Below are 18623 nucleotides of genomic sequence, written 5' to 3'. Positions count from 1 at the left end.
GTGATAGTACTGGTGATAGTAGTGGTGATAGTACTGGTGATAGTAGTGGTAATAGTACTGGTGATAGTAGTGGTAATATTACTGGTGATAGTAGTGGTAATAGTACTGGTAGTAGTGGTGGTAATAGTACTGGTGATAGTAGGGGTAATAGTACTGGTAGTAGTGGTAATAGTCCTGGTGGTAGTAGTGGTAATAGTACTGGTGGTAGTAGTGGTAATAGTCCTGGTGATAGTAGTGGTAATAGTACTGGTGATAGTAGTGGTAATAGTACTGGTGATAGTAGTGGTAATAGTACTGGTGATAGTAGTGGTAATAGTACTGGTAGTAGTGGTAATAGTACTGGTAGTAGTGGTAATAGTACTGGTTGTAGTAGTGGCAATAGTATAGTAATTGAGCCGTGCTTCACATCTGACCTTTGTCTTATAGTCTCTACTTCTTATCAATAATAAATACAACGTTCCTCCAGCACATGTGTAACGTCTGCTCCGCAACACTGCCGGAAAAGAGAGCAACAGCCAGAGGACTCTATCAGGCAGACTGCTGCTGGTGATAGTAGTGGTAATAGTACTGGTGATAGTAGTGGTAATAGTACTGGTGATAGTAGTGGTAATAGTACTGGAGATAGTAGTGGTAATAGTACTGGTGATAGTAGTGGTAATAGTACTGGTGATAGTAGTGGTAATAGTACTGGTGATAGTAGTGGTAATAGTACTGGTGATAGTAGTGGTAATAGTACTGGTGATAGTAGTGGTAATAATACTGGTGATAGAACTGGTGATAGTAGTGGTGATAGTAGTGGTGATAGTATTGGTTGTAGTAGTGGTGATAGTACTGGTAGTAGTAGTGGTGATAGTACTGGTGATAGTAGTGGTGATAGTAGTGGTGATAGTACTGGTGATAGTAGTGGTAATAGTACTGGTGGTAGTAGTGGTAATAGTCCTGGTGGTAGTAGTGGTAATAGTACTGGTGATAGTAGTGGTAATAGTAGTGGTAATAGTAGTGGTAATAGTAGTGGTAATAGTACTGGTGGTAGTAGTGGTAATAGTACTGGTGATAGTAGTGGTAATAGTACTGGTAGTAGTGGTAATAGTACTGGTTGTATTAGTGGTAATAGTACTGGTAGTAGTGGTAATAGTCCTGGTGGTAGTAGTGGTAATAGTCCTGGTGGTAGTTGTGGTAATAGTACAGGTGGTAGTAGTGGTAATAGCACTGGTGATAGTAGTGGTAATAGTACTGGTGGTAGTAGTGGTAATAGCACTGGTGATAGTAGTGGTAATAGTACTGGTGGTAGTAGTGGTAATAGTACTGGTGATAGTAGTGGTAATAGTACTGGTGGTAGTAGTGGTAATAGTACTGGTAGTAGTGGTAATAGCACTGGTGATAGTAGTGGTAATATTACTGGTGATAGTAGAGGTAATAGTACTGGTGGTAGTAGTGGTAATAGTACTGGTAGTAGTAGTGGTAATAGTACTGGTGATAGTAGTGGTAATAGTACTGGTGGTAGTAGTGGTAATAGTACTGGTGATAGTAGTGGTAATAGTACTGGTGGTAGTAGTGGTAATAGTACTGGTGGTAGTAGTGGTAATAGTACTGGTGATAGTAGTGGTAATAGTACTGGTAGTAGTGGTAATAGCACTGGTGATAGTAGTGGTAATAGTACTGGTGGTAGTAGTGGTAATAGTACTGGTGATAGTAGTGGTAATAGTACTGATGATAGTAGTGGTGATAGTACTGGTGATAGTAGTGGTAATAGTACTGGTGGTAGTAGAGGTAATAATACTGGTGATAGTAGTGGTAATAGTACTGGTGGTAGTAGTGGTAATAGTCCTGGTGGTAGTAGTGGTAATAGTACTGGTGATAGTAGTGGTAATAGTACTGGTGGTAGTAGTGGTAATAGTCCTGGTGATAGTAGTGGTAATAGTACTGGTGATAGTAGTGGTAATAGTACTGGTGATAGTAGTGGTAATAGTACTGGTAGTAGTGGTAATAGTACTGGTAGTAGTGGTAATAGTACTGGTTGTAGTAGTGGCAATAGTATAGTAATTGAGCCGTGCTTCACATCTGACCTTTGTCTTATAGTCTCTACTTCTTATCAATAATAAATACAACGTTCCTCCAGCACATGTGTAACGTCTGCTCCGCAACACTGCCGGAAAAGAGAGCAACAGCCAGAGGACTCTATCAGGCAGACTGCTGCTGGTGATAGTAGTGGTAATAGTACTGGTGATAGTAGTGGTAATAGTACTGGTGATAGTAGTGGTAATAGTACTGGTGATAGTAGTGGTAATAGTAGTGGTAATAGTACTGGTGATAGTAGTGGTGATAGTACTGGTGATAGTAGTGGTAATAGTACTGGAGATAGTAGTGGTAATAGTACTGGTGATAGTAGTGGTAATAGTACTGGTGATAGTAGTGGTAATAGTACTGGTGATAGTAGTGGTAATAGTACTGGTGATAGTAGTGGTAATAGTACTGGTGATAGTAGTGGTAATAATACTGGTGATAGTAGTGGTAATAGTACTGGTGATAGTAGTGGTAATAGTACTGGAGATAGTAGTGGTAATAGTACTGGTGATAGTAGTGGTAATAGTACTGGTGATAGTAGTGGTAATAGTACTGGTGATAGTAGTGGTAATAGTACTGGTGATAGTAGTGGTAATAGTACTGGTGATAGTAGTGGTAATAATACTGGTGATAGAACTGGTGATAGTAGTGGTGATAGTAGTGGTGATAGTATTGGTTGTAGTAGTGGTGATAGTACTGGTAGTAGTAGTGGTGATAGTACTGGTGATAGTAGTGGTGATAGTAGTGGTAATAGTACTGGTGATAGTAGTGGTAATAGTACTGGTGATAGTAGTGGTAATATTACTGGTGATAGTAGTGGTAATAGTACTGGTAGTAGTGGTGGTAATAGTACTGGTGATAGTAGGGGTAATAGTACTGGTAGTAGTGGTAATAGTCCTGGTGGTAGTAGTGGTAATAGTACTGGTGGTAGTAGTGGTAATAGTCCTGGTGATAGTAGTGGTAATAGTACTGGTGATAGTAGTGGTAATAGTACTGGTGATAGTAGTGGTAATAGTACTGGTGATAGTAGTGGTAATAGTACTGGTAGTAGTGGTAATAGTACTGGTAGTAGTGGTAATAGTACTGGTTGTAGTAGTGGCAATAGTATAGTAATTGAGCCGTGCTTCACATCTGACCTTTGTCTTATAGTCTCTACTTCTTATCAATAATAAATACAACGTTCCTCCAGCACATGTGTAACGTCTGCTCCGCATCACTGCCGGAAAAGAGAGCAACAGCCAGAGGACTCTATCAGGCAGACTGCTGCTGGTGATAGTAGTGGTAATAGTACTGGTGATAGTAGTGGTAATAGTACTGGTGATAGTAGTGGTAATAGTACTGGAGATAGTAGTGGTAATAGTACTGGTGATAGTAGTGGTAATAGTACTGGTGATAGTAGTGGTAATAGTACTGGTGATAGTAGTGGTAATAGTACTGGTGATAGTAGTGGTAATAGTACTGGTGATAGTAGTGGTAATAATACTGGTGATAGAACTGGTGATAGTAGTGGTGATAGTAGTGGTGATAGTATTGGTTGTAGTAGTGGTGATAGTACTGGTAGTAGTAGTGGTGATAGTACTGGTGATAGTAGTGGTGATAGTAGTGGTGATAGAACTGGTGATAGTAGTGGTAATAGTACTGGTGGTAGTAGTGGTAATAGTCCTGGTGGTAGTAGTGGTAATAGTACTGGTGATAGTAGTGGTAATAGTAGTGGTAATAGTAGTGGTAATAGTAGTGGTAATAGTACTGGTGGTAGTAGTGGTAATAGTACTGGTGATAGTAGTGGTAATAGTACTGGTAGTAGTGGTAATAGTACTGGTTGTATTAGTGGTAATAGTACTGGTAGCAGTGGTAATAGTCCTGGTGGTAGTAGTGGTAATAGTCCTGGTGGTAGTTGTGGTAATAGTACAGGTGGTAGTAGTGGTAATAGCACTGGTGATAGTAGTGGTAATAGTACTGGTGGTAGTAGTGGTAATAGCACTGGTGATAGTAGTGGTGATAGTATTGGTTGTAGTAGTGGTGATAGTACTGGTAGTAGTAGTGGTGATAGTACTGGTGATAGTAGTGGTGATAGTAGTGGTAATAGTACTGGTGATAGTAGTGGTAATATTACTGGTGATAGTAGAGGTAATAGTACTGGTGGTAGTAGTGGTAATAGTACTGGTAGTAGTAGTGGTAATAGTACTGGTGATAGTAGTGGTAATAGTACTGGTGGTAGTAGTGGTAATAGTACTGGTGATAGTAGTGGTAATAGTACTGGTGGTAGTAGTGGTAATAGTACTGGTGGTAGTAGTGGTAATAGTACTGGTGATAGTAGTGGTAATAGTACTGGTAGTAGTGGTAATAGCACTGGTGATAGTAGTGGTAATAGTACTGGTGGTAGTAGTGGTAATAGTACTGGTGATAGTAGTGGTAATAGTACTGATGATAGTAGTGGTAATAGTACTGGTGATAGTAGTGGTAATAGTACTGGTGGTAGAACTGGTGATAGTAGTGGTGATAGTAGTGGTGATAGTATTGGTTGTAGTAGTGGTGATAGTACTGGTAGTAGTAGTGGTGATAGTACTGGTGATAGTAGTGGTGATAGTAGTGGTAATAGTACTGGTGATAGTAGTGGTAATATTACTGGTGATAGTAGAGGTAATAGTACTGGTGGTAGTAGTGGTAATAGTACTGGTGGTAGTAGTGGTAATAGTACTGGTGATAGTAGTGGTAATAGTACTGGTGGTAGTAGTGGTAATAGTACTGGTGATAGTAGTGGTAATAGTACTGGTAGTAGTGGTAATAGTACTGGTAGCAGTGGTAATAGTCCTGGTGGTAGTAGTGGTAATAGTACTGGTGATAGTAGTGGTAATAGTACTGGTGATAGTAGTGGTAATAGTACTGGTGATAGTAGTGGTAATAATACTGGTGATAGAACTGGTGATAGTAGTGGTGATAGTAGTGGTGATAGTATTGGTTGTAGTAGTGGTGATAGTACTGGTAGTAGTAGTGGTGATAGTACTGGTGATAGTAGTGGTGATAGTAGTGGTAATAGTACTGGTGATAGTAGTGGTAATATTACTGGTGATAGTTGAGGTAATAGTACTGGTGGTAGTAGTGGTAATAGTACTGGTAGTAGTAGTGGTAATAGTACTGGTGATAGTAGTGGTAATAGTACTGGTGGTAGTAGTGGTAATAGTACTGGTGATAGTAGTGGTAATAGTACTGGTGGTAGTAGTGGTAATAGTACTGGTGGTAGTAGTGGTAATAGTACTGGTGATAGTAGTGGTAATAGTACTGGTAGTAGTGGTAATAGCACTGGTGATAGTAGTGGTAATAGTACTGGTGGTAGTAGTGGTAATAGTACTGGTGATAGTAGTGGTAATAGTACTGATGATAGTAGTGGTGATAGTACTGGTGATAGTAGTGGTAATAGTACTGGTGGTAGTAGAGGTAATAGTACTGGTGATAGTAGTGGTAATAGTACTGGTGGTAGTAGTGGTAATAGTCCTGGTGATAGTAGTGGTAATAGTACTGGTGATAGTAGTGGTAATAGTACTGGTGATAGTAGTGGTAATAGTACTGGTAGTAGTGGTAATAGTACTGGTAGTAGTGGTAATAGTACTGGTTGTAGTAGTGGCAATAGTATAGTAATTGAGCCGTGCTTCACATCTGACCTTTGTCTTATAGTCTCTACTTCTTATCAATAATAAATACAACGTTCCTCCAGCACATGTGTAACGTCTGCTCCGCAACACTGCCGGAAAAGAGAGCAACAGCCAGAGGACTCTATCAGGCAGACTGCTGCTGGTGATAGTAGTGGTAATAGTACTGGTGATAGTAGTGGTAATAGTACTGGTGATAGTAGTGGTAATAGTACTGGTGATAGTAGTGGTAATAGTAGTGGTAATAGTACTGGTGATAGTAGTGGTGATAGTACTGGTGATAGTAGTGGTAATAGTACTGGAGATAGTAGTGGTAATAGTACTGGTGATAGTAGTGGTAATAGTACTGGTGATAGTAGTGGTAATAGTACTGGTGATAGTAGTGGTAATAGTACTGGTGATAGTAGTGGTAATAGTACTGGTGATAGTAGTGGTAATAATACTGGTGATAGTAGTGGTAATAGTACTGGTGATAGTAGTGGTAATAGTACTGGAGATAGTAGTGGTAATAGTACTGGTGATAGTAGTGGTAATAGTACTGGTGATAGTAGTGGTAATAGTACTGGTGATTGTAGTGGTAATAGTACTGGTGATAGTAGTGGTAATAGTACTGGTGATAGTAGTGGTAATAATACTGGTGATAGAACTGGTGATAGTAGTGGTGATAGTAGTGGTGATAGTATTGGTTGTAGTAGTGGTGATAGTACTGGTAGTAGTAGTGGTGATAGTACTGGTGATAGTAGTGGTGATAGTAGTGGTAATAGTACTGGTGATAGTAGTGGTAATAGTACTGGTGATAGTAGTGGTAATATTACTGGTGATAGTAGTGGTAATAGTACTGGTAGTAGTGGTGGTAATAGTACTGGTGATAGTAGGGGTAATAGTACTGGTAGTAGTGGTAATAGTCCTGGTGGTAGTAGTGGTAATAGTACTGGTGGTAGTAGTGGTAATAGTCCTGGTGATAGTAGTGGTAATAGTACTGGTGATAGTAGTGGTAATAGTACTGGTGATAGTAGTGGTAATAGTACTGGTGATAGTAGTGGTAATAGTACTGGTAGTAGTGGTAATAGTACTGGTAGTAGTGGTAATAGTACTGGTTGTAGTAGTGGCAATAGTATAGTAATTGAGCCGTGCTTCACATCTGACCTTTGTCTTATAGTCTCTACTTCTTATCAATAATAAATACAACGTTCCTCCAGCACATGTGTAACGTCTGCTCCGCAACACTGCCGGAAAAGAGAGCAACAGCCAGAGGACTCTATCAGGCAGACTGCTGCTGGTGATAGTAGTGGTAATAGTACTGGTGATAGTAGTGGTAATAGTACTGGTGATAGTAGTGGTAATAGTACTGGAGATAGTAGTGGTAATAGTACTGGTGATAGTAGTGGTAATAGTACTGGTGATAGTAGTGGTAATAGTACTGGTGATAGTAGTGGTAATAGTACTGGTGATAGTAGTGGTAATAGTACTGGTGATAGTAGTGGTAATAATACTGGTGATAGAACTGGTGATAGTAGTGGTGATAGTAGTGGTGATAGTATTGGTTGTAGTAGTGGTGATAGTACTGGTAGTAGTAGTGGTGATAGTACTGGTGATAGTAGTGGTGATATTAGTGGTGATAGTACTGGTGATAGTAGTGGTAATAGTACTGGTGGTAGTAGTGGTAATAGTCCTGGTGGTAGTAGTGGTAATAGTACTGGTGATAGTAGTGGTAATAGTAGTGGTAATAGTAGTGGTAATAGTAGTGGTAATAGTACTGGTGGTAGTAGTGGTAATAGTACTGGTGATAGTAGTGGTAATAGTACTGGTAGTAGTGGTAATAGTACTGGTTGTATTAGTGTTAATAGTACTGGTAGTAGTGGTAATAGTCCTGGTGGTAGTAGTGGTAATAGTCCTGGTGGTAGTTGTGGTAATAGTACAGGTGGTAGTAGTGGTAATAGTACTGGTGATAGTAGTGGTAATAGTACTGGTGGTAGTAGTGGTAATAGCAATGGTGATAGTAGTGGTAATAGTACTGGTGATAGTAGTGGTAATAGTACTGGTGATAGTAGTGGTAATAGTACTGGTAGTAGTGGTAATAGCACTGGTGATAGTAGTGGTAATATTACTGGTGATAGTAGAGGTAATAGTACTGGTGGTAGTAGTGGTAATAGTACTGGTAGTAGTGGTAATAGTACTGGTAGTAGTGGTAATAGTACTGGTTTTAGTAGTGATAATAGTACTGGTGGTGGTAGTGGTAATAGTACTGGTGATAGTAGTGGTAATAGTACTGTTGATAGTAGGGGTAATAGTACTGGTGATAGTAGTGGTAATAGTACTGGTTGTAGTAGTGGTAATAGTACTGGTGATAGTAGGGGTAATAGTACTGGTAGTAGTGGTAATAGTATTGGTGATAGTAGGGGTAATAGTACTGGTAGTAGTGGTAATAGTACTGATTGTAGTAGTGGTAATAGTACTGGTGATAGTAGGGGTAATAGTACTGGTGGTAGTAGTGGTAATAGTAGTGGTAATAGTACTGGTGGTAGTAGTGGTAATAGTAGTGGTAATAGTACTGGTGATAGTAGGGGTGATAGCACTGGTGATAATACTGGTGATAGTAGTGGTAATAGTACTGGTGGTAGTAGTGGTAATAGTACTGGTAGTAGTAGTGGGAATAGTCCTGGTGGTAGTAGTGGTAATAGTACTGGTAGTAGTGGTAATAGTACTGGTTGTATTAGTGGTAATAGTACTGGTAGTAGTGGTAATAGTCCTGGTGGTAGTAGTGGTAATAGTCCTGGTGGTAGTAGTGGTAATAGTACTGGTGGTAGTTGTGGTAATAGTACTGGTGGTAGTAGTGGTAATAGTACTGGTAGTAGTAGTGGTAATAGTACTGTTGATAGTAGTGGTAATAGTACTGGTAGTAGTGGTAATAGTACTGGTAGTAGTGGTAATAGTACTGGTTGTAGTAGTGGTAATAGTACTGGTGATAGTAGGGGTAATAAAACTGGTAGTAGTGGTAATAGTACTGATTGTAGTAGTGGTATTAGTACTGGTGATAGTAGGGGTAATAGTACTGGTGGTAGTAGTGGTAATAGTACTGGTAGAAGTGGTAATAGTACTGGTTGTAGTAGTGGCAATAGTATAGTAATTGAGCCGTGCTTCACATCTGACCTTTGTCTTCTAGTCTCTACTTCTTATCAAAAATAAATACAACGTTCCTCCAGCACATGTGTAACGTCTGCTCCGCAACACTGCCGGAAAAGGGAGTAACAGCCAGAGGACTCTATCAGGCAGACTGCTGCTGGTGATAGTAGTGGTAATAGTACTGGTGGTAGTGGTAATAGTACTGGTGATAGTAGTGGTAATAGTACTGGTAATAGTAGTAGTGGTAATAGTACTGGTAATAGTACTGGTGATAGTAGTGGTAATAGTACTGGTGATAGTAGTGGTAATAGTACTGGTGATAGTAGTGGTAATAGTACTGGTGATAGTAGTGGTAATAGTACTGGTGGTAGTAGTGGTAATAGCACTGGTGATAGTAGTGGTAATAGTACTGGTGATAGTAGTGGTAATAGTACTGGTGATAGTAGTGGTAATAGTACTGGTAGTAGTGGTAATAGCACTGGTGATAGTAGTGGTAATATTACTGGTGATAGTAGAGGTAATAGTACTGGTGGTAGTAGTGGTAATAGTACTGGTAGTAGTGGTAATAGCACTGGTGATAGTAGTGGTAATAGTACTGGTGGTAGTAGTGGTAATAGCACTGGTGATAGTAGTGGTAATAGTACTGGTGGTAGTAGTGGTAATAGTACTGGTGATAGTAGTGGTAATAGTACTGGTGATAGTAGAGGTAATAGTACTGGTGATAGTAGTGGTAATAGTACTGGTGATAGTAGTGGTAATAGTACTGGTAGTAGTGGTAATAGCACTGGTGATAGTAGTGGTAATATTACTGGTGATAGTAGAGGTAATAGTACTGGTGGTAGTAGTGGTAATAGTACTGGTAGTAGTAGTGGTAATAGTACTGGTGATAGTAGTGGTAATAGTACTGGTGGTAGTAGTGGTAATAGTACTGGTGATAGTAGTGGTAATAGTACTGTTGGTAGTAGTGGTAATAGTACTGGTGGTAGTAGTGGTAATAGTACTGGTGATAGTAGTGGTAATAGTACTGGTAGTAGTGGTAATAGCACTGGTGATAGTAGTGGTAATAGTACTGGTGGTAGTAGTGGTAATAGTACTGGTGATAGTAGTGGTAATAGTACTGATGATAGTAGTGGTGATAGTACTGGTGATAGTAGTGGTAATAGTACTGGTGGTAGTAGAGGTAATAGTACTGGTGATAGTAGTGGTAATAGTACTGGTGATAGTAGTGGTAATAGTACTAATGATAGTAGTGGTAATAGTACTGGTGATAGTACTGGTGATAGTAATGGTGATAGTAGTGGTAATAGTACTGGTGATAGTAGTGGTAATAGTACTGGTGATAGTAGTGGTAATAGTACTGGTGATAGTAGTGGTAATAGTACTGGTAGTAGTGGTGGTAATAGTACTGGTGATAGTAGGGGTAATAGTACTGGTAGTAGTGGTAATAGTCCTGGTGGTAGTAGTGGTAATAGTACTGGTGGTAGTAGTGGTAATAGTCCTGGTGATAGTAGTGGTAATAGTACTGGTGATAGTAGTGGTAATAGTACTGGTGATAGTAGTGGTAATAGTACTGGTAGTAGTGGTAATAGTACTGGTAGTAGTGGTAATAGTACTGGTTGTAGTAGTGGCAATAGTATAGTAATTGAGCCGTGCTTCACATCTGACCTTTGTCTTATAGTCTCTACTTCTTATCAATAATAAATACAACGTTCCTCCAGCACATGTGTAACGTCTGCTCCGCAACACTGCCGGAAAAGAGAGTAACAGCCAGAGGACTCTATCAGGCAGACTGCTGCTGGTGATAGTAGTGGTAATAGTACTGGTGATAGTAGTGGTAATAGTACTGGTGATAGTAGTGGTAATAGTACTGGTGATAGTAGTGGTAATAGTAGTGGTAATAGTACTGGTGATAGTAGTGGTAATAGTAGTGGTAATAGTACTGGTGATAGTAGTGGTAATAGTAGTGGTAATAGTACTGGTGATAGTAGTGGTAATAGTACTGGTGATAGTAGTGGTAATAGTACTGGTGATAGTATTGGTGATAGTAGTGGTAATAGTACTGGAGATAGTAGTGGTAATAGTACTGGTGATAGTAGTGGTAATAGTACTGGTGATAGTAGTGGTAATAGTACTGGTGATAGTAGTGGTAATAGTACTGGTGATAGTAGTGGTAATAGTACTGGTGATAGTAGTGGTAATAATACTGGTGATAGAACTGGTGATAGTAGTGGTGATAGTAGTGGTGATAGTATTGGTTGTAGTAGTGGTGATAGTACTGGTAGTAGTAGTGGTGATAGTACTGGTGATAGTAGTGGTGATAGTAGTGGTGATAGTAGTGGTAATAGTATTGGTTGTAGTAGTGGTGATAGTACTGGTAGTAGTAGTGGTGATAGTACTGGTGATAGTACTGGTGATAGTAGTGGTAATAGTAGTGGTGATAGTACTGGTGATAGTAGTGGTGATAGTACTGGTGATAGTAGTGGTAATAGTACTGGTGGTAGTAGTGGTAATAGTCCTGGTGATAGTAGTGGTAATATTACTGGTGAAAGTAGTGGTAATAGTACTGGTGATAGTAGTGGTAATAGTACTGGTGGTAGTAGTGGTAATAGTACTGGTGATAGTAGTGGTAATAGTACTGGTAGTAGTGGTAATAGTACTGGTTGTATTAGTGGTAATAGTAATGGTAGTAGTGGTAATAGTCCTGGTGGTAGTAGTGGTAATAGTCCTGGTGGTAGTTGTGGTAATAGTACTGGTGGTAGTAGTGGTAATAGTACTGGTAGTAGTGGTAATAGTACTGGTAGTAGTGGTAATAGTACTGGTTTTAGTAGTGATAATAGTACTGGTGGTGGTAGTGGTAATAGTACTGGTGATAGTAGTGGTAATAGTACTGTTGATAGTAGGGGTAATAGTACTGGTGATAGTAGTGGTAATAGTACTGGTAGTAGTGGTAATAGTACTGGTGATAGTAGGGGTAATAGTACTGGTAGTAGTGGTAATAGTATTGGTGATAGTAGGGGTAATAGTACTGGTAGTAGTGGTAATAGTACTGATTGTAGTAGTGGTAATAGTACTGGTGATAGTAGGGGTAATAGTACTGGTGGTAGTAGTGGTAATAGTAGTGGTAATAGTACTGGTGGTAGTAGTGGTAATAGTAGTGGTAATAGTACTGGTGATAGTAGGGGTGATAGTACTGGTGATAGTAGTGGTAATAGTACTGGTGGTAGTAGTGGTAATAGTACTGGTAGTAGTAGTGGGAATAGTCCTGGTGGTAGTAGTGGTAATAGTACTGGTAGTAGTGGTAATAGTACTGGTTGTATTAGTGGTAATAGTACTGATAGTAGTGGTAATAGTCCTGGTGGTAGTAGTGGTAATAGTCCTGGTGGTAGTAGTGGTAATAGTACTGGTGGTAGTTGTGGTAATAGTACTGGTGGTAGTAGTGGTAATAGTACTGGTAGTAGTAGTGGTAATAGTACTGTTGATAGTAGTGGTAATAGTACTGGTAGTAGTGGTAGTAGTGGTAATAGTACTGGTAGTAGTGGTAATAGTACTGGTTGTAGTAGTGGTAATAGTACTGGTGATAGTAGGGGTAATAGTACTGGTAGTAGTGGTAATAGTATTGGTGATAGTAGGGGTAATAAAACTGGTAGTAGTGGTAATAGTACTGATTGTAGTAGTGGTAATAGTACTGGTGATAGTAGGGGTAATAGTACTGGTGGTAGTAGTGGTAATAGTAGTGGTTATAGTACTGGTGGTAGTAGTGGTAATAGTACTGGTAGTAGTAGTGGGAATAGTCCTGGTGGTAGTAGTGGTAATAGTACTGGTGAAAGTAGTGGTAATAGTACTGGTGATAGTAGTGGTAATAGTAGTGGTGATAGTACTGGTGATAGTAGTGGTGATAGTACTGGTGATAGTAGTGGTGATAGTACTGGTGATAGTAGTGGTAATAGTACTGGTGGTAGTAGTGGTAATAGTACTGGTGGTAGTAGTGGTAATAGTACTGGTGGTAGTAGTGGTAATAGTACTGGTGGTAGTAGTGGGAATAGTCCTGGTGGTAGTAGTGGTAATAGTACTGGTGATAGTAGTGGTGATAGTAGTGGTGATAGTAGTGGTAATAGTATTGGTTGTAGTAGTGGTGATAGTACTGGTAGTAGTAGTGGTGATAGTACTGGTGATAGTACTGGTGATAGTATTGGTAATAGTAGTGGTGATAGTACTGGTGATAGTAGTGGTGATAGTACTGGTGATAGTAGTGGTAATAGTACTGGTGGTAGTAGTGGTAATAGTACTGGTGGTAGTAGTGGGAATAGTCCTGGTGGTAGTAGTGGGAATAGTCCTGGTGGTAGTAGTGGTAATAGTACTGGTGATAGTAGTGGTGATAGTAGTGGTGATAGTACTGGTGATAGTAGTGGTAATAGTACTGGTGAAAGTAGTGGTAATAGTACTGGTGATAGTAGTGGTAATAGTAGTGGTAATAGTACTGGTAGTAGTAGTGTAATAGTACTGGTGATAGTAGTGGTAATAGTACTGGTAGTAGTGGTAATAGTACTGGTTGTATTAGTGGTAATAGTACTGGTAGTAGTGGTAATAGTCCTGGTGGTAGTAGTGGTAATAGTACTGGTGGTAGTTGTGGTAATAGTACTGGTGGAAGTAGTGGTAATAGTACTGGTAGTAGTGGTAATAGTACTGGTTTTAGTAGTGATAATAGTACTGGTGGTGGTAGTGGTAATAGTACTGGTGATAGTAGTGGTAATAGTACTGGTGATAGTAGTGGTAATAGTACTGGTAGTAGTGGTAGTAGTGGTAATAGTACTGGTAGTAGTGGTAATAGCACTGGTTGTAGTAGTGGTAATAGTACTGGTGATAGTAGGGGTAATAGTACTGGTAGTAGTGGTAATAGTATTGGTGATAGTAGGGGTAATAAAACTGGTAGTAGTGGTAATAGTACTGATTGTAGTAGTGGTAATAGTACTGGTGATAGTAGGGGTAATAGTACTGGTGGTAGTAGTGGTAATAGTAGTTGTAATAGTACTGGTGGTAGTAGTGATAATAGTAGTGGTAATAGTACTGGTGGTAGTAGTGGTAATAGTACTGGTAGTAGTAGTGGGAATAGTCCTGGTGGTAGTAGTGGTAATAGTACTGGTGAAAGTAGTGGTAATAGTACTGGTGATAGTAGTGGTAATAGTACTGGTAGTAGTGGTAATAGTACTGGTAGTAGTGGTAATAGTACTGGTTGTAGTAGTGGTAATAGTACTGGTGATAGTAGTGGTAATAGTACTGGTAGTAGTGGTAATAGTACTGGTTGTATTAGTGGTAATAGTACTGGTAGTATTGGTAATAGTCCTGGTGGTAGTAGTGGTAATAGTCCTGGTGGTAGTAGTAGTAATAGTACTGGTGGTAGTTGTGGTAATAGTAGTGGTAGTAGTGGTAATAGTACTGGTTTTAGTAGTGATCATAGTACTGGTGGTGGTAGTGGTAATAGTACTGGTGATAATAGTGGTAATAGTACTGTTGATAGTAGGGGTTATAGTACTGGTGATAGTAGTGGTAATAGTACTGGTTGTAGTAGTGGTAATAGTACTGGTGATAGTAGGAGTAATAGTACTGGTGATAGTAGGGGTAATAGTACTGGTAGTAGTGGTAATAGTATTGATGATAGTAGGGGTAATAGTACTGGTAGTAGTGGTAATAGTACTGATTGTAGTAGTGGTAATAGTACTGGTGATAGTAGGGGTAATAGTACTGGTGGTAGTAGTGGTAATAGTAGTGGTAATAGTACTGGTGGTAGTAGTGGTAATAGTAGTGGTAATAGTAGTAGTGGTAATAGTACTGGTGATAGAAGGGGTAATAGTAGTTGTAATAGTACTGGTGATAGTAGTGGTAATAGTACTGGTGATAGTAGTGGTAATAGTACTGGTGATAGTAGTGGTAATAGTACTAGTAGTAGTGGTAATAGTACTGGTGATAGTAGGGATAATAGTACTGGTAGTAGTGGTAATAGTACTGGTGATAGTAGGGGTAATAGTACTGGTGGTAGTAGTGGTAATAGCCCTGGTGGTAGTTGTGGTAATAGTACTGGTAGTAGTGGTAATAGTACTGGTGATAGTAATGGTGATAGTAGTGGTAATAGTACAGCTGGTAGTAGTGGTAATAGTACTGGTGATAGTAGGGGTAATAGTAGTGGTAATAGTACTGGTGATAGTAGGGGTAATAGTACTAGTTGTAGAGCTGCTGGTGGTAGTATTTCTGGATGTATTAGTGACAGTAGTGCTGCAGTCAGTCTCCTTCCTCAGCACATGAAGAAGCTCCCAGCAGAGGCAGAGGCCCCCACCTCTATACATCGACCCCCCTCCCCCCCCATGGACACTGACTGTGCGGTAGTTGTGATACTATTGGTGGTAGTTGTAATCGTACCGGTAGTAGTGGTAATAGTGGTGATAGTAGTGGTAATAGTACTGGTAGTAGTGGTAATAGTACTGGTGGTAGTAGTGGTAATAGTACTGGTGATAGTAGTGGTGATAGTAGTGGTAATAGTACTGGTGATAGTAGTGGTAATAGTACTGGTGATAGTAGTGGTAATAGTACTGGTAGTAGTGGTAATAGCACTGGTGATAGTAGTGGTAATATTACTGGTGATAGTAGAGGTAATAGTACTGGTGGTAGTAGTGGTAATAGTACTGGTAGTAGTGGTAATAGCACTGGTGATAGTAGTGGTAATAGTACTGGTGGTAGTAGTGGTAATAGCACTGGTGATAGTAGTGGTAATAGTACTGGTGGTAGTAGTGGTAATAGTACTGGTGATAGTAGTGGTAATAGTACTGGTGATAGTAGAGGTAATAGTACTGGTGATAGTAGTGGTAATAGTACTGGTGATAGTAGTGGTAATAGTACTGGTAGTAGTGGTAATAGCACTGGTGATAGTAGTGGTAATATTACTGGTGATAGTAGAGGTAATAGTACTGGTGGTAGTAGTGGTAATAGTACTGGTAGTAGTAGTGGTAATAGTACTGGTGATAGTAGTGGTAATAGTATTGGTGATAGTAGTGGTAATAGTACTGGTGGTAGTAGTGGTAATAGTACTGGTGATAGTAGTGGTAATAGTACTGGTGATAGTAGTGGTAATAGTACTGGTGATAGTAGTGGTAATAGTACTGGTGGTAATAGTACTGGTGATAGTAGTGGTAATAGTACTGGTGGTAGTTGTAATACTATTGGTGGTAGTGGTAATAGTACTGGTGGTAGTAGTGGTAATAGTACTGGTAGTAGTGGTAGTAGTGGTAATAGTACTGGTAGTAGTGGTAATAGTACTGGTAGTAGTGGTAATAGTACTGGTAGTAGGGGTACTAGTACTGGTGGTAGTAGTGGTAATAGTACTGGTGGTAGTAGTGGTAATAGTACTGGTGGTAGTAGTGGTAATAGTACTGGTAGTAGTGGTAATAGTGCTGGTGATAGTAGTGGTAATAGTACTGGTAGTAGTGGTAATAGTACTGGTGATAGTAGTGGTAATAGTACTGGTGGTAGTTGTAATACTATTGGTGGTAGTGGTAATAGTACTGGTGGTAGTAGTGGTAATAGTACTGGTAGTAGTGGTAATAGTACTGGTAGTAGTGGTAATAGTACTGGTAGTAGTGGTAATAGTACTGGTAGTAGGGGTACTAGTACTGGTGGTAGTAGTGGTAATAGTAGTGGTAATAGTACTGGTGATAGTAGTGGTAATAGTACTGGTGATAGTAGTGGTAATAGTACTGGTGATAGTAGTGGTAATAGTACTGGTGGTAGTTGTAATACTATTGGTGGTAGTGGTAATAGTACTGGTGGTAGTTGTAATACTATTGGTGGTAGTGGTAATAGTACTGGTGGTAGTAGTGGTAATAGTACTGGTAGTAGTTTTAGTAGTGGTAATAGTACTGGTAGTAGTGGTAGTAGTGGTAATAGTACTGGTAGTAGTGGTAATAGTACTGGTGGTAGTAGTGGTAATAGTACTGGTGGTAGTAGTGGTAATAGTACTGGTGGTAGTAGTGGTAATAGTACTGGTAGTAGTGGTAATAGTGCTGGTGATAGTAGTGGTAATAGTACTGGTAGTAGTGGTAATAGTACTGGTGATAGTAGTGGTAATAGTACTGGTGGTAGTTGTAATACTATTGGTGGTAGTGGTAATAGTACTGGTGGTAGTAGTGGTAATAGTACTGGTAGTAGTGGTAATAGTACTGGTAGTAGGGGTACTAGTACTGGTGGTAGTAGTGGTAATAGTACTGGTGATAGTAGTGGTAATAGTACTGGTGATAGTAGTGGTAATAGTACTGGTGATAGTAGTGGTAATAGTACTGGTAGTAGTGGTAATAGTACTGGTGATAGTAGTGGTAATAGTACTGGTAGTAGTGGTAATAGTACTGGTGATAGTAGTGGTAATAGTACTAGTTGTAGAGCTGCTGGTGGTAGTAGGGGTAATAGTACTAGTTGTAGAGCTGCTGGTGGTAGTAGTTCTGTAAGTAGTAGTGACAGTAGTGCTGCAGTCAGTCTCCTTCCTCAGCACATGAAGAAGCTCCCAGCAGAGGCAGAGCCCCCCCCCCCCCCCCCCCATGGACACTGACTGTGCGGCATTACCTTGTGGAGAGAAGTAGTTGTGGCCTATGTCCGCGGTCAGTAGAGGACCATCTGTCCCAAAGGGGAAAGGAGCTGAAACACAGAAAACACCATCAATATAACCAGTATACAGGATATATACAGGGAGAACCTACACAGTCATGTGTGTACACAGTGACGGCACTATTTATGGAGATTCCCTATAACATGCTGGGTGGAGATGCTGAGCATTATACTGGGACATTCTAAGGATCACATTCCACCCCATACTGTATATGAGGCACCAGTGAGAGGTCGCGGGTTGTGATACTACATGGTTGTCCTATAGTCCAGAATAGACATGGCTGCTGTGGAGAGGAGATGGCGGTCTTACCCTGGGTGCAGCGCTCTTGCTCCTGGATTGAGGGGTGCGGCCCGGGATAGGGATCTCCTCTCAATGCAAACGGGTGAGGAGGCGCGAAATGACCATTAAAGCCTAAAACACCGGGGGAAAATCTAACGTTACTGGCACCATAATAATAGTACTAGTGGTGGTAATAGTACTGATAAATAAGTGACACCCCCTAAAAAGTAATAATACCCCCTTTGTGCCCCTTACCACGTAATAATTCCCACGTTGTGTCTCTTACTTTATTATAATGTCCCTTCACCTCTCTACACCTGTATTCACACACCCCTATATATCCCCCATGGACACTGACTGTGCGGTATTACCTGGAGGACCGAAGAAGCCGGGGGTCATGGTATCGGGCATTTGTGGAATATCAGTCCCAAAGGGGAAAAGAGCTGAAACACAAAAAACACCATTAATGTAACGTCAGTCCCCTGGACACCACTATACTACATATATATACAGTGAGAACCTACATGGACATGTGTACACAGTGGCGGCACTATTTATGGAGATTTACTATTTACTGGTATCTACTGCATCATATACCGCCATCCAGTAACTACATCATATACCGCCATCTACTGCAACATATAGCCACCTACTGCAACATATATATATATATATATAGCTGTCTACTGCAACATAAACTGCCTATTACTGCAAGATATACAGCCATCTACTGCAACATATAGCTTTAGCTACTGCAGCACCACTGACAAAAGCTGCAATGATACATCTTCACCTCAAAATGTCATATAGTCTCTCCAGCTCTAATGTTATACATATATATAACAGTAGATGGTGGTATATGATGT

General features: G+C 40.0%; 1 protein-coding gene across 1 annotated transcript in view; it reads right to left on the bottom strand.

Annotated features, from left to right (window-relative positions):
- LOC130300282 (PC-esterase domain-containing protein 1A-like) overlaps positions 1-18200 on the bottom strand; it is a gene marked incomplete at its 5' end in the record, with an annotated part of 51947 nt that extends 33747 nt beyond the window's left edge. The window contains 3 exon segments of the mRNA XM_056551529.1: positions 17436-17507; positions 17788-17889; positions 18129-18200. Coding sequence (XP_056407504.1) covers positions 17436-17507; positions 17788-17889; positions 18129-18200 — 246 coding nt within the window.
- Positions 18201-18623: the final 423 nt, after the last annotated feature.

This window comes from Hyla sarda, unplaced genomic scaffold (assembly GCF_029499605.1).
Source record: "Hyla sarda isolate aHylSar1 unplaced genomic scaffold, aHylSar1.hap1 scaffold_1073, whole genome shotgun sequence".
NCBI lineage: Eukaryota > Metazoa > Chordata > Amphibia > Anura > Hylidae > Hyla > Hyla sarda.
This window is presented reverse-complemented; position numbering and strand designations above follow the sequence as displayed.